Source organism: Wyeomyia smithii, chromosome 1 (genome assembly GCF_029784165.1).
Source record: "Wyeomyia smithii strain HCP4-BCI-WySm-NY-G18 chromosome 1, ASM2978416v1, whole genome shotgun sequence".
NCBI classification, from domain to species: domain Eukaryota; kingdom Metazoa; phylum Arthropoda; class Insecta; order Diptera; family Culicidae; genus Wyeomyia; species Wyeomyia smithii.
Window position 1 is genome coordinate 50,880,212 of NC_073694.1, and position 16,972 is coordinate 50,897,183.

Below are 16,972 nucleotides of genomic sequence, written 5' to 3' on the forward strand. Positions count from 1 at the left end.
TCATTTTCAATTTATTTTATATTGCTTGTTATTTATTTAATTTCAACTGTATCCATTTTTAGTATTTCAAAAATTTTCCAACAGTTTTTTTGAGTTCAAAGATTTTTCAAGATTTATTCTATTTTTTCGTCTTTTTGTTGTATTCTCTCTTCTTTCTTTCATATTCTTTCGAGATTTTTCAGTCTTTCTATTTGTTTGATTCGCCTAGGTATTAGTTTGTTTGTTTATTCTTCAGTTTTTTTTTGTTTTCGTCTTTATTTTGTTGTTTTTTTTATAATCACCGCCAATAACTATTGTTTTTTGGACTAATAATACTTTTTTTGGAAAACCATACTGTCAGAAAATTTGGATATAAATTTCCTGAAATAATCGCCAGACGTCTCAATAAAAATACAATTTGGCTATTTTTCAGAGCAAAAAGTATAAAAACAGTCATCAGTCAGTCAAATTCATAACAAAACAATAAATTAACTCAGCTGATATGGAATCACACACCGAGAAAGAAAATCTGTTTTCAAGTTTTCAAAGTTCAAGTGTATTTTTTCCACAACAGTAAAACAGAACTCTCATTATTCAGAAGAACATAAAAATTAGAAAAACAACCAAACAGATGAACAGTAAAGAGAAAAAAACAGAACCGAGAATTACAAACACAGTAGGACGGATAAATGGGAAAAGTAAGAAACAAAAAAATAGAACAACAGAAAACAAAAACAATACCATATTTACTGTACTTTTATGGCGATAGGTCGTTAACGACCCACTGTGGAATCATTCGTGTCACGTGGCTAGCTCACTGTAGCCTGTCGAATTTCATCAGCTTAATGATTTTCGCATGTTGCTATGCTTGGTACACGGCGTGGTTCATGCGCCTGCGCCACGCCATTCTCCAGTTTTCCGCCAAGTATTGAACGCAGGATCCTACGCTCGAAGACTCCGAGTGCTCGTTGTCGGCTTCCTTCATTGACCAAAAGTACCACCGCACTGTGGTTCCCCCATAGGTCATATATCTTAAAATCAAATTTCATTATTCTGGTATTTCTTCACTTCTCTGCATCTTTCGTGGTGTGAAGCTTACAATGGCATCAACTGTTGTATTGTATTACGAGAGAATTGTTAACTGTGAGGCTTGGAAGTGCGCATAGTTTTCACTTTTAAACAGGTGTTAAAAGTATGTCATCAGGTTAAGTGCAATTTCACCCCTTTTCAGTGAATTTAAGTATTCCAAAGTGGTGTTTTGATATGGATGTCGAAAAACAAGGAATGTTGAGCCATTTCTAGTGGTTTTAAGAAATTTTTACTGTGTTGGTAACAACGAAGCTAATGGTAAAATAGGTACATTTTGATAAAAACAGATATCACCAATGTATTTTCAAACGTCAAATCAACAATGTTCTTAAGCGAATTTACGTAAGTGCAATATATCAAAATGTTCGTTAGGCATCGTTTATATGTCCAAAATGCAAGTTGGCTGCCGAGACCTGCCGACCAGTTTGTGAGAAGTGAATGCAAATCGGTCTCTTTTAGGATGTTTTTTTCGTTTTTGTGTTGTTTTTTGGTGTTTTCTTCTGTGGAAATATTTTGCAATCCCTTTTCGACGAATACAGTTTGGCGTCAACATATTTCTAGGTTTATTGCTCAGATGTAGATTTCCCAAAATGCATATTTTTAAAATTTGAGCTGGAAAATCTGGTAGGATTCATGAGAAGATACAAAATGGTTTTAGAGTCTATACACTCATCGGTATGAGATTATGTTAACTTGAAGCTAGATGACTATAGCAAGGTCGAATACATTACATTTGCACCCGATTATCAGTTCATTGGAAATAATCTAAGAGAACAAAGAGCAACTGCATTAAAAGAACTAATTGAATGAGGTCGAACTATGATAACACCACCATGGAGAGAACAGTTCCTTTTCGTTGTCAGCCTAGAAGAGATTTTTATTTCGTCACTTTTTATGACATTTTGTGAATTATATTATTTTGTTTATTGTAGTTTTTTTGATATGTATTGTGCCATATCAAATAATGTTATGAACAAAACATTTCCCTAATTTTCAAATACAAATCGAGAAACACATTTCTTTTATGTGTATACACTAATGAAATTCCTGGCAATGAACAATGAAAATTTGAGAACTTGCATAGCATAGTTAAGAAAAAGTAGTAAAAACAAAGTTGGTAATATATACCAGTATTTTTAAATGACCGTTGACCGCGAACCAATAGAAAATACATCAAAATAGATGTGATTTTTGAATTCAGCATCGAAAAATACACTTAGACTGACGTTTTGAATTCAAGACATAGGAAAACAACATTTATGACCCCCCTTCTTAGAAAATGGAACCACTGTGCACCGGGAGAATCAGCGTCTTGTAGAGCACAAATTATGTGCGGACATGCATGCTGTGGGATCTTAACTTACCACGTAAACCATAAAAGGATCTGTTTGCAGATGATATCCGTCGCTTTACTTCGTCGTTGTCAAACCTTACGAGAGTACCAAAGTACACGAATTTGTCGACTACTTCATAAATACCCCCATTAGGGTGCCAGCCAAAATGGTCATCTCGAATTTCTAAAAAAACCCTATACAAAATGTTCACCTGCTCGAAAAAACACCCTGTACAAAATTTCAGCTCAATCGGACTCAAAATGGGGTGGCGCAAAGCGATTGAAGTTTGGCCGTGAAATTTCGGTTTTCGAAAAAAAATATTTGATGCCAAACGACTTAAAAACGCATGAAACGTCGAGAATTGGTGTCATTTGAAAAAAATTTTTTTTTTTGCAAAAATCGACTCTCCGGGACTTAGTCGTTTTTTCAATTGTGGATGGCGGAGTTTAAAATGTTTAGAATTCATTTAATGAAATTGATCGCTAGTCTCTCGAAATAGCCTGTTTGATGATATACATTATAACTAGCATCAAATACATTATGTTTCATTAGGGTGGTTCATTTATTCGACATAGGGTGGTTCATAATATTGTGAAAAATGAGTATAAAATAAATAAAAGCTCTTCGGTTCGTTTGATTGGTGTGACGTCTTTGACATAGTTGTAGATAATAATTCTGTCTTTCCAAAAAAATTACACTTAAAAAAATATTCAAAAAAAAGTTAGAAGAAAAATTAAAAATTAATTATTCAAAGGAGCTCATTTTTCTAAAATCTGCTTTTTTTAATAAAAACCTACAGAAGATTACCAAACAATGAAACCAGTCCGATCATTTAGAAATCAAGAAAAAAAGTTATCATTTTATGAAAAAAAAATTATTTATAAAAAAATATATTTTCAATTATGTTTTTTGAAAAGGTATATTTTCCTTCGGAAGGACAAAATATTATCTACAACTTTGCCAAAGACACTATGCCAATCAAACAAACCGTTTCGACTGTAGACATATTTTTATTTTCCAATAGAGCACTCTATGAGAAATGAAGATTATTTTTACAGTCAAAACGGTTTATTTGATTGGCATAATGTATCTGGCAAAATTGTAAATAATAACTTAGTTCTTCCAAAAAAATGTACCCTGTAAAAAAAAACAAATTAAAAAAAAATTATAACTTTTTTTCTGACTTCTCCATGACCGGTTTCGTTGTTCAGGTAATCATTCGTAGTTTTCATAAAAATAAATCAGGTTTTTTAAATGGGCTGTTTTGGATAATTAATTTTTACCTTTCTTTTAATTTTTTTTCAAAAAATTAATTATTTTTGCAAAAAAATAATTATTTTTTTTAGAGTGAGTTTTTTTTTGAAAGAAAAAACTATTATCTACAACTTTGCCGAAGACGTCACACCGCTCAAACGAACCGTGTTGGCTCTAAAAATATTTGTAATCATCAATACCTATCCGAAATAGCATTTTTCAATAGCTTTTCAAAAATGAGTTGTGTTTCAAAACATTAAACCAATAGCACAAAATGGCATCTTTTGCCTATAAAACACCTATGCAAAGTTTCAGCCAATGGGCACGTTCACGTTCTGATGATGTTAACTTGACAGAAAATGTTTGGTCGAACTGTCTAAAGACGCAAAGACAGAAATAATAAGTCAATGGTGTTGCGTATCTGATTGAGATCCCTATACTCTCATTATCACTGAATAACATCGATACAGTCTATTGTCCGATTATATAAGCCAGAACACTGTATGTTCAATCAAGAGTTGGCAAAGGACATTATTGTGGTAAATAAAACGAATAAATTGTCTGGTACAACATTCGAAAGAACAAGTACAAGTGTCCTAGAGAGTAGATTTTTCAAACAAAATAAAAAAAAATATTCCATCAGTTTCCACCGTTTCATGTACTTTTACGACACTTGGAATCGAAAACATTTTTCAAATATTTAAATTCCATGCACCTGCCGTATGTGATTTTGCAAATGACATGAAAGCATTCAACATTTTCCGCGAGACACAACCTTAATTTTGGTTGAGATAATTTTGTTTTGCAGAGAGTAGTTTTTTTAAAACATTTTGTGAATTTGTTTAGTAATATCTTGCCATTTTACATGGTATATTTTCCAATTCAATATTGCCACCCTAACGACAATGATATAATAAATATTATATTTTCAGGAATTTCTCTAGTGGTATTCAGTGTAAAGTGATTTTTTTCATTTCATGCTCATTTTAACACAATATTATGAGCCACCCTATGGTGAATAAAGGAGCCACCCTAATGAAACATAATGTATTCGATGCTAGTTATAGTGTTTATCATTATACAGGCTATTTCGAGAGACTATCGATCAATTTCATTAAATAAATTCTAAATGTTTTAATCTCCGCCTTCTACAATTGAAAAAACGACTGAGTCCCAGAGAGTCGATTTTTGCAAGAAATTTTTTTTTCCAGATGACACCAATTCTCGATGTTTCATTCCTTTTTAAGTCGTTTGGCATCAAATTTTTTTTTTCGAAAACCGAAATTTCACGTTAACCACCCCCCCCCCCCTTGCGTGATTTTTCGGTTTTCAGAAAAGGCCAAACTTCAATCGCTTTGCGCCACCCCATTTTAAGTCCGATTGAGCTGAAATTTTGCACAGGGTGTTTTTTCGAGCAGCAACATTTTGTATAGGGTTTTTTTTTGAAATTTTCTGGTCACTTTTTTCCATACGTTGATTGGCACCCTAACCCCATCTATCACATTCTCAGTACCAGGGCTCGACGAACTTCCACGCACTCCACCAGCCACCATGTAGGGGAACTGTTCCATTATTCATCTCAGCCCATAAATTCATCTTATAAAACATGAAAACACAATTGAAAACAGTAAAAAATGCATACTCTCTAACTGAACCAATCTTCTAATCCATGGAACGGATTCTTCTTAGTTCACTCAAGATTTCTTATGAAGTAGAATCCTCAAAAACTCACTCAGAAGCTCTAAATACGATATTAAAGTCGGGCATATGCAGTCGAAGCTCATTTATTTCAATCACCTACCTCAAATCTTTGAGATGAATTTTTACAAATCCTTAATTTTAACTGTATGTGCTTTCATCTGTTTTCACTGCGTTGAAGAAAATCAAAAGTCGCCAAATCAGTTGATGTTGTTAGTCGTAAGCAGCATGCAACACCTCATGTGAGGTTCTCGGTTCCGCCGCTTTCACACAGTAGAGAATTCTCCATTCAAGATATTTTTCGTTCTTTCTCGCTTTCTTTCTTGTTCGCATTCACTCCCGAGATCATATACACACACTCCCGTCTACTCTCCTCGTGTGTACTTGCGTGTACCTACTCTCCAACTCGCGACCAGCCGAGGACAAATGTTTAAAGATGCTTTGCAATGGTTGCAGAGGGACGAAAAATGATAGGATATCGGACTACTTCGGCAGCGGTTCGCTTCGGCTGGATTTGCATTAGACTGCTGCCAAAAACTTACCGAAGCAGTCCGATACCCTACACGTTGCCCCACTGTCGGCTGTGTCGGTGCATATCGGGAAGAATGCATTTTCGTTTTCGAGCACAGTTTTTCAAGCACTCCTCCTAATCAAGCAATTTTAGTCGAGGAGAAAGGTTTTGCTTCTCGCTCGATTTGCAACGCTGAATTCAGTTAACATGAAAAAATCATACTGAAAATGTTGAATTATTCCGACAAAATTGAAATAAATCGACAGCACTGCAGTGGTTACCAATTTTACACGTAAACAACTACAGCGGATACCTAGGTAATCTACTACGACGGTTTGCGGCTAAGTTCATTCATGAAAGTGTGATTCATTCATGATTAACAGTGAGATGAATATGGGGGCGTCGTGAAATGATTAATTGAGCAGTGATTTAGGTTTTTGAGATGAATATGGAAGCATTGTGAAATATGATTTGTTTTACAAAATTTAGGATACATCTAGCTAAGTTTATTAAATTTCCTATGCTGGACGATTCCATAAGAGCATGTAAGCGTATTTTGTTTATTTTTTCAATGATATCGTAAATTTGGGTTCAATCCGTGCATTCTTCGTGAATATCGGCTTAACGAGATGAATAATGGAACAAATATCCTACTTTGCTTTGGTAGAGTTGATCGTAGGATTAATTCTCGCTGCTTTCCTCTTGGAAGACACGAATGCCTTTTCCACTGCACTGCGGGTAATATCGACGATTTCAATAGCATCCGCAAAGCCAAGGAACATATCAGACTTTGAGATAATAGTACAGCCTATTTGCATGCCTGCTCTTGCAGTACGTCTTCAAGGCAATGTTGAACAACAGGTTCGAGAGCCCGTCACCTTGCTTCAGACCGCCTAACGTCACGAACGGGTCCGAAATTACGTCCGCTATCCTGACGCATGATGAAGAACCGTCAAGGGTGGCACGAACCAGCTTAATCACTTTGTTGGAAAACCGTGTTCAAGCATAATCTGCCATATTTCGTTGCGCTCAACTGAATCGTATGCCGCCTTGAAGCCTATGAACAGATGATGAGTCAGCAAGTTGACTTCTCTGAACTTGTCAAGAAGTTGACTCAAGGTGAACATTTGGTCCGTTGTAGATCACTTTTCCCGAAAACCGCACTGGTACTTTCCGACAAAGTCTTTCTGCAACGGCTTCAGTCTATTAAACAGGATGCGGGAGAGAATCTTGTAAGCAGAATTGAGGAGCGAAAATTAATGTAATCGAGTCGGTGGCCCTTTTCTGTGAACTTTACAAATGAGTTCGTCCATCCAGCCTACTGGTAGTTGGTTTTCGGCTCAACAAACCTCCCAGATAAGCCGCAGGCAACAGCTGCACAATCCCGGCTATGAAAAGTTGGGAGGCCATCCTTTCCAGCTGCTTTGTGGGTTTTTTAACTCTTTGCAAGCTTCCTTAACCTCGACCAAGCTTAGTGGATCTACAACCACCTCAATTTTTCTCCTGTTTCTGTCGACGGCTCTATCCTCTTCACCATTCAGCAATACCCCGAAATGTTGTTTCCATCGCATGGCCACCAGTGTCTCATCGATTATTAGGTTGCCTTCCTTGTCGTTGTACATGGCAGGGATTGGCATTGTCCGGCTCCTGATTCCATCTACCACTTAATCGGAACTTTCCGTGTCATGCATGGAGAAACTAGCCTCCGTATCTGCAAGAGATCGGTCATGATGCTCACGTTTCTTGCGTTGATGGAGTCTTTTTTCGGCCACTCTAGCCTCTCGATAACTCTCCTTCATCTGGCGAGTCACACGATATGCTGCCACCATCGTGCGAGCACTGGCCCGGTTTTTCTCGTCCGTCACCTCTGGGCTCTCCACATCGAACCCCGTGTTGCGTGTGGTTCCTGCGGTCTAACCCAACACCTCTCGCCTTGTATTGCTTACCGTATCATGGATATGCCTCCACGTCTGCTGTTCGTGCAGGTCTCCAATCGGTTCACCAATCCGCTCATCAACTTTTCGAGTATACTCAGCAGCTGACAACTTCTGAATGTCCAACCGTATCCTCCTCGAAGTACTTATCTAGTATACATTGGCCAGCCGGGTGCGAATCGTTCCTGCCACGAGATGGTGGTCTAAGTCGCCGTTTGAGCCTCGGAAGGACCACTCATCGATGACCTCAGAGGAATGCTAACCCTCAACCACTGGAGTTTTGCCATGCATGTTGCTGGATATCTTTTCGTGTAAAGAACTTGTGACAAATTGCCATTACTCTCGCTGCGGTAGAGTTCATTAACCTTAGTTCATTCTTCTTACTGGTAGCAGGGAGGCAGATCCCGTCCAATCTGTGCATTTGAGCCCCCGATGACAATCTTTAAACTATGTTAAAAATGTTTTGGATACTTTCCATATGTCTTATCGAGGAGTTCATAGAACTCCTCTTTCACATCATCGTTTGTCGGTACGTATACATTTATCAGGCTGTGATTGAAGAATCTGTCCTTGATTTTCAAAACGTATACACGGTCACTGATGGACCTCCTCCTCACAACTGTTGCCGCCACTGTAGTAGGTGTGGTATTTGAAAGTCGTTCTCGCGATCTTTTCGAGCTCACCCGTCTTAGGCTATCGCGCTTCCTGGATGGTTGCGACTTCCACCTTTACATTTCGTAACTCCTTGACTAAGATGCCACGCGTGCCGGTTCGAGTAGAGTTCTTACGTTCCAAGTGCCGAGATTCCAATCATTGTCCCTTTTCGTTTGTCTGGGTCGAAAACCGATTGTTCCGATTCGAAGTACTTTCTGGATTATTCGTAATAGGGTACTTTCGGCATACTGCCTTACTAGGACCGCGCTGCCTACTCTAGCGATGGGACTGCCGCTTTAGGTGTAGCTGGCGAGACACAGCATCACACAGCTCCGGATCAGTCTCTGTTTGAGCCGCCCCTGACATGGGGAATAGACGCTTGGACAAGCTGCCCTCCAAGGAGAACATGAATACCATAATGAGAGAATAACAAAACAACAAAATAATAACAATAATAGAATGTCAGAATCATAGAATAAAAAAAAAGAGAATGAGAGAATAACAAATGAACAGTGAAACTGGTAGAATTTAGAAGAAATATTTGATAACGGAAATAGATAAACGAAAACGCGGAAAAACAGAAAGGTGAAATACAGGGAATGAACAATAAAAATATAAGAAACAAAAAAAACGGACAAACTCAAATCCAAGTAAGGGGATTACTAAAGGTTACAAAGTCCAAGTTATCAAGCGGATGACCGTAAGTTCGAATCTTAGTAGAATCAGGCCATTCGATGTCAAAACTGAACTTTCAAGCATGGGTTTATTTTTAGGCTTCCCCACTACTTACCCGTCCTTTACGTTGAAATCTATAATACCTTTGCATGACTACCTCTTAACAAAAAATAAGTCCCTCTTAACAATTAAATTGGCCAGAAGGACGCACGACGGAATTTCAGAACAGTAAGCGTGTAAAAGGAAGGGTAAAATCACATTACACACCAGCACTGATAAAATAATAGTAAGCATGCCACTTTTCAATAGCGGTATTGCTAATAATAGAAGTGCGGAATACAGTAGACACTCGGGCATATCCCACAATTGATTTACGATCCTGGTCGCTGTAAGCAAGTCCATACAGGAAAAAACATCTCTCATTCTTCCGTTATTTTCTGTTCAGTTTTTTCTTTTTTTTTTAATTTCCCAATTTCAATAATTTCTGTTTTTTTTTGTTTTCCGTTCTGTAGTGTTTTTGTTTTTTTTTTGGTTTCTACTACCTTTGAATTGCTTTCGTTATTTGATTCTTATTGTTTGGATTTTTCAGTCTCTCTGCCTTTTTTAACCCTTTTGAGTTCTTCAGTGTTCAATTGTTTGTTTATATGTTTTCAGTTTAATTTTTTTGGTTTTCTTTTTTCCGCTCACCTGTTCATAATCACTGAAAACTTTTTATAAAAATGAGTTACGTAAAAACGGCCGTAGGTATGCCAATGATTAATATTTCCTATAGACCCTTCCTTTTTTTGATCAACTGTAATAAGAAAAAACATAATTTGATTTTATTAAAAAGTGCCACACAGCTTCACTATTATCAATCATTTTTATTTTATTTTTTGAACGAAAAGATATTAAACCCATTTAATGGGACATATAATAAACTAAAACAAAGGATGAATTTGATTAACTAAAATATGAATAACAGAGGTTCTTCAATCGAAATAACCAATTAACTACCAAACAAAAGAAAATTAAAAAAAAAAAACAGAACATAAAAAGCAGACTAATAGAAATACAGGACAATAGAAAATCAGACATAATATTGAACCGAATAGAAAAAAAAACTGAAAATAATAAAAAAAGAGAAAATTATAAAATGTATGAAATTATATGAAATTATAAAACCTAGTATATAAAATAGATAAAAAAAAACAGAAAAAACAGGGAAAAAGTAAATGTAAAAAAATTGTGGAAAACAAAAAAAAAATAATCAGAATATTACAAGAAATAAAAACTAACAACAACTAATTATATATAAAAAAAACCGCAGCAGCAAAGCAAAATAAACGACAAAAATTAATAATATGACAACAAATAGCAGACTTGATCAGAACAAAGAAGAAAAAAAACAAAACAAGAAATATTGATGAACAAAAATACTGTGGCATAAAAATAAACTAATATAAATAATATAAAAAAAAACAAACTGTAATCCTGAAAAAGCTGAGAAATAAAAAAATCAGAGACTTAAAAATTAGTTAACACATAACATCAAATTCAAAGACGATTGTAACATGAAATTCCAAGGAAAATGCGGCTTTTTCAGTCTCAACGGTGGATCAAAACGCTACTCTGTTTGATTACCGACGTTTCGGCCTTTGGATTTGGTCTTCCTCAGGGGAACTTAAAAAATTTATTAAAACATTTTGTATAAATAGTACTTTTTTTCCTCCAAAAACTCTAGCATTTTTTGTTCTCAAAAAACTAACCGTTGTACCGTTTTTCATTCAGCGTAAAAGCTTCAAGATAGGTGAACTATGTACTATTGAAGAATGTACTATTTATATAAAAAGTTTAAATAAATTTGTAGATCCCCCAATCCAAAGGCCGAAACGTCGGACATAAAACATAGCAGCGTTTTGATCCACCGTTAAGACTTAAAAAGCAGTATTCCCTTCGGGAGTTAACGCGTTAAAGTAAAAGAGTCAAAAAAACAGAAAAACGATCAAACAGAAGAACAGAATAACAACCAAACAGAACAACATAAAAAGGCCAAAAATCATACAAAAACTGTCCAGAAGTAAGAAGCTAGTATTGCTTCATAGAAAATCTATACACTGATTTATTTGCTTAAACAAAATTTTAAGCAACAATGCCAAATTCTGAATAGTTCAACAAGAGAGTAGATTTTTTTATGTTGAATTTTGACTCTATGACATTCTATTTGATGAAAAGTTTCGGGCGCAAATATTTTTTCTTAACAGCTAAATCACTTTTTCGTATAATTTGCTATGCTTTTACGAGCACTGTTATTTGAAAAAAAAAAAAAAAGATCTACATCACTTTCAAAGCACATTTCATTATTTTTCTCCTTGGCAGTGAAAATTTTGTTAACATTGGTCGACAAAAGCGACAAAAATGTTGCTTTAAAGTTAAAACGTGTTGAAGTTCCCGTGCCATGGTGAGTGACTTATGTATGAGGAGTTTTTTCTCTTTGCACCATCTTCGCTTCGGACCCAATCAGATCAATAGGAGCAAGACAAAGGTTTTGTTTTTGTGGTAATCTCATCACTCAGAATACTCAGATCATTCGCATCATTCACTTCATTTGCATCGTTCGCAACCATTCGTACGATTCGCATCAGTCATATTCTTCGGGTCTTTTTTTTCTGGGTGAACTGAAGCGATTGGCTTTTTTTAGCCAACAGTGATGAACCGCGATGCTTTAAGGGGTTATATACCTTTTTAGTTTTCAAAAAACCGAAAAAAAATTTATTGTATTATCTTCAAATACAACACCTTGAGAACATTTTCACAAATTTTCATAAAGATATGAGCAATAGGAAGAAAGTTAGAGCGATTTGCAGCGCGCCTCGCCACGGCCGCATAAGCTAAACTTAAAACTTTACACGCGATTATCTCGGAATAGTGTTTTCCGAAAAATGACTTTGCCGTGATCCTGATTGCGGGAAAACTACTGAACCGATTTCCTTCATCTTTTTTTTTAAATTTTCGTTATTAAATTCGCCGGTCCTTGAACGATCGCTTTTTGAAACATACAGTTACATTTTGCGCAAAAAAAATTTTCAATGCAATTTTTAGCGCTCAAAACGTGCATTTTTTGGGAAAAACGTTCCCATTCGCAATGAAAACAAAATACTCATAAAAGCGATCGTTCAAGGACCCGGCACACTTCTAAACTAATGAAATAATATGAGTTTTTTGATTTCGGTTGACCCGCTGAGTCTCTATCAGGATCACCGCAAGCTTCTGCAAAAAATAGCGTTTCGGGGAAACGGCCATTACTCCAGTAATAATTGGTATATCTCAAAATCAAAGGTTTTTTTTGTTGTTGATAAACTGTGCTTTCAGAAAAATACCCCTTTGATGCAATGAAAATGGTTCTATGCACTTAAAAATAGATTCAAACTTCCCTCATTTTTCTCGACCAAAAAGGTATATAACCCCTTAAAAAAAGTTGAAGGATGTTGTGGAGGAAAAGGCTGATGTCACAAGGGCAATAAAATATCGGTGCCTTGCTGATGTTTTCAGTTTTATTAAATTCATTATAAATATCAGAAATCTATAATCAGTTGCCTCCAAGAAACATAAATATAAAAACATACATTGGAAGAATGTCATTTTTCTGTTTTCAAATATCTCAAACAATACGTGCGAACATTTAAACTAATTCCTTAAACTATATCCCGCAAAATTTATTCTGTCAAGAATACATCCCTTCTCAGATGTATCGAGCACCCTATTCGATTAACAGACAATTCGCTTCCCCACCCTATGCGGCGACGTGTATTTGGGTTTTGTATACATCTAATCTCACCAAAACCAACGGTGTTTTTTTTTTTTTTCAATTTTCTTTGTAAACGTCATTGGTCTTACCCGACGCTTCGTTCGCTTTCTTATATTCGTTCGTTTCGTTCTGCTGTAAGTCGAATTGCTAGTGAATAACTTTTTTCGGGTGGCCGAATGTAGTAACTTAGTCAGATACAATAGTAGGAGAAGAAGTAAAGAATAGAACCCAAACAGTTTATTGAGCATTGTTATTCGCACTTGATGACGCGATAGCCTGTAGTGATAGTACCAAGTCACTAGTGAGCAGCGAAGATGATTAATCATGAATGATTGTGATAATCAGCAACTTTACTCAAAAACATTATAGCTTTTTACCCATTCCTGTGAATTTTGGGGCCCCAGTGAATGCAGAAGTGCGTCAAAATGCCGAACAGTAAGTGCTTGTCAGGTTCGTCGCTTCAACGTTGGTTTACAGGAAAACTCATTTAAGTCTATAAAAAAGTCATCCGTGCTGAAAATTGATTTATTTTTAAAACATTTTTTCATGCTTGTACCTAGTTCCGGGTATCCGAGCAAATTTGTTTTTTTTTCGAATAAAATGTCGATCCGAACTTGAACTTATAAGCACTAAACTTAGTACACAAAAAACCTCAGTTAAAAATGAAACAATTTTACTACCGCCTTTTCCGGATCTTGAAAAGCGTTGCCCGTTCAGGAACTTTACGTTTCAGTTCTGTTCCAGAATAACATCAGACTTCGAACAAAAATTCCCAAACTCCACTCAGTCCGATGTCTATCACCAAACCAAAGTGTAATTCTCACAAATCTAATGCATCTTTTCAACCCTTAGGGCTCTTGAATCTGCGCGGGTCGGACATCCAAAACACTCCGGTGTTCTTCTCGTACGCGATCGTGTCCGGCACCCAAATCAGCCTGTTCACAAACCCTGACCGCATCACGGAAGCCATCGTTGATCATTTCCGTTCGGAAGGGATCACCGTAACGGTTCGGGACTATGACGACATTCTAGCCGGTATCAAAGAGCAGGTAGGAGAACGCGGAAAAATTATCATTGCCACCGCTTGCAACCAGGCGTTCTACGCTCAAATTCCTGCCGATCAGAGGATTCAACTGTACAGTATTGTGGCAACTAAACGTGCCGTGAAGAATGCCGTAGAGGCCGAAGGAATGCGCAAAGCGCACATTCGAGATGGCGCTGCGGTCATTCGCTACCTCCACTGGTTAGAAGAAAATGTCGATTCGGAAAATGTAACCGAATTGTCTGGAGCAATGAAATTGCGAGAATTCCGTAGCTTACAGGAGAACTACGTCGGGTTGAGCTTCACGGCAATCAGTGCTTTCGGTACGAATGCAGCCATAGTGCACTACAGCCCCACAGAGGAGACGGACACTTTGATAACGCGGGACAACATTTACCTCATCGATTCGGGCGGGCAGTACTGGGATGGAACTACGGACGTTACGAGGTCGGTGCACATGGGGGAGCCTACGGCGTTCCAGAAGGAGGCTTTTACACGTGTACTAAAAGGTTTTCTTAGTCTCGGTTCGACAGTGTTTCCGCCCAAAACCTCGGGGACATTTTTCGATGCGATGGCACGGCGCGCCCTTTGGGACGTAGGTTTGGACTACGGTCACGGCACAGGCCATGGCATCGGAATGTTTCTGGGAGTTCACGAATATCCACCCTCGGTGGTATCCAGCACCTCATCACCGGGGAACATTGGACTTCTGGAGAATATGTTTACATCTAACGAACCGGGATACTATGAAGCGGATCAGTTTGGAATACGACTGGAGGACATAGTGCAAGTGGTGCCGACTGAAGTTGCCTACGACTTTGCTGGTCGAGGAGCCCTGACTTTCTACAGCAATACGGTGGTTCCATTGCAAACTAAACTGATGGACATGACGTTAATGAGTGACCACGAAATAGAGTTGGTGAATAAGTATCACGAACGGGTGATGAAGGAGGTAGGACCTCTGCTACTAGAGCAGGAGGCTAACGAGGCGTATATTTGGCTTGCGAAGCAGACGCAAGCTCTCACGAGGATGTTAATATAATTAAAAGCTCGACTGGGTTTACACTAATTTGATTAGCTTCTTTTCATTGTAAAATACCACCGAATTACTCCGAAAGAAGTTTCCATCCATCGAAAAATGGATCCGTCACGGCTTATCTACTCCTTAGCATCCCGCTTCACCGTGGCGAAGCTTTTGTTGAGATCCGATTTGATGAGGTGCCACCAAAATTGGATAATAAAGAATCGCGCCACGAACACGTTAGCGCGAACCAGGGCGCAAAATGAATGGTGAAGAGGGTCCTTCTCTGTGTGCTTACAGTCTAGCGACAGTCAAGGTCAGAATAATTTCCGACCTATTTTCTCGTTTCCTCTGTCGGCGCACAATTATATAGCGGTAAGAGCGGCCATCAATAACGGGAAGGGGTCGGTCGCGATGGGAGGCAGTCCGCTTGTATTGACTGGGGGCTGGCCGTGTCCTGGTATTTATCCTGATTTCCTGACCGGCGTGCTGCGTTGAAAAGTGGGGCACAGTTTTGTAGCTGTTTTTTTTTTCTTTCGTGTAAATACAAATTCTGTTCTCGGCTATGTTTTGCTCTGAGGCAACAGGCGCGTATCCAACGTTAACTGGAGACGTTTCTGTGTTTTCTAAATAATTTTTAATTATGGAAGTAGTGAACATGAAGTTTTCTCTTGCTAAAATTTCAAAACTCAATTTATTGAACACTAGCTTTGTAGTGTTGATATGCCATTTTTAAAGTAATTTTATGGAAAAGACAATAATTTTTCTGGGTAATAAAAACAGTATTTTTTATTAAAATTGAACCTTTCCAGTATAAATCATTGGACAGAAAGCATTTTCCTTTTTTAAAAATTTTCAAATTTTTGTAATTTGAGAAATAGACTTCATTTCAGAAATCACGATTGGAATGTTATTTATCCGAACAAAATAACATAGTTACTAAACAAATACTCAGACAGAAACTATTTTATATGATTTTTGTCATGATTATTTGAATTTCAAAAAAAAAAAAATGCGGGAGCAAATTTGGATCAGATCTCAAAGCCTTATTGTGGATTCCATAATCAAAAATAGGTATACCGGAAGGTGCGCTGTATACCCATATTAAGGGCGGCGTACATGAGCGTCTGACCCGTAGTGGACGGCCAAATACTAAAATGCAGTGCCTCGTCAGCTATATCTAAGACAGCAGCTCCGTTGCTAGGCTAGGTATAGCCTTGATATAGGCGCAGACAGATGTCAAGCTAAGTTCCAAACTTGTGTTAAGTTTTTTTGTAGTAGCAATTCGTAACCGCTATTCGATAGCGCTACCAGTGACGCTAGCCTCGTACACCAGCGAAAAAAAAGTATTGTAGCGATAAGGTCACCAGGCGGCGCTAGTGTACACGTGATTTATAACGCAATTCTCTTTGAACATTTACACGGAATTTTCGATCGATATTGTTCTCGCTTGGACGTCTGTCTGTGATATAGGTTTTATCGTCCATCAGAAGACACCTGTCGTAGTTGGTCAGCACCTAGTCTTATCGCTTACGATCACGGGTTTTGACCAATCTATTTAGTTGTATGGTCCGATTTGGCTGTTTGATAGCTCGATATGATTTAAACCCTTCCCGGAGTCGAAATTTCCTCACGGCACTATTGGCAGTACATGATTTTCTGACCATATCACGGGAGATTCCTAATGATGTTCCTCAGAAACCTTTCACGCAGTTTCCGGGCGACAGATTTACTCCGATTACTCCGATTTACTCCGAGCTTGGGGCTTCCGAATTGTCGTCAATGTTTCCTTATACCGTTTGTATTGTTTCTAAATGAAGCAAGCTGTATTATAAATCTCTAAATAATAAAACGCAACGGGATAATCGGCATGGACATAGGCGAACGAAAAAGGACTACAATTATTGGAGACTCTGTATTTGGTATGTAAGGACTCTACTCGAACCAACATCCGTGGGTATACTGACCGAAGTTACGGAATGTGAATATGGAGG

The 16,972-nt window shown here is 37.6% G+C and overlaps 1 protein-coding gene across 1 annotated transcript in view; it reads left to right on the top strand.

Annotated features, from left to right (window-relative positions):
* Positions 1 to 15,031, top strand: part of LOC129717630 (xaa-Pro aminopeptidase ApepP-like) — a 28,429-nt gene extending 13,398 nt beyond the window's left edge. Inside the window, exon 5 of the mRNA XM_055667665.1 lies at positions 13,768 to 15,031. Coding sequence (XP_055523640.1) covers positions 13,768 to 14,999 — 1,232 coding nt within the window. The 3' untranslated portion in view covers positions 15,000 to 15,031. The remainder of the gene's footprint in view (positions 1 to 13,767) is intronic.
* The last annotated feature ends 1,941 nt before the right edge of the window (positions 15,032 to 16,972 follow it).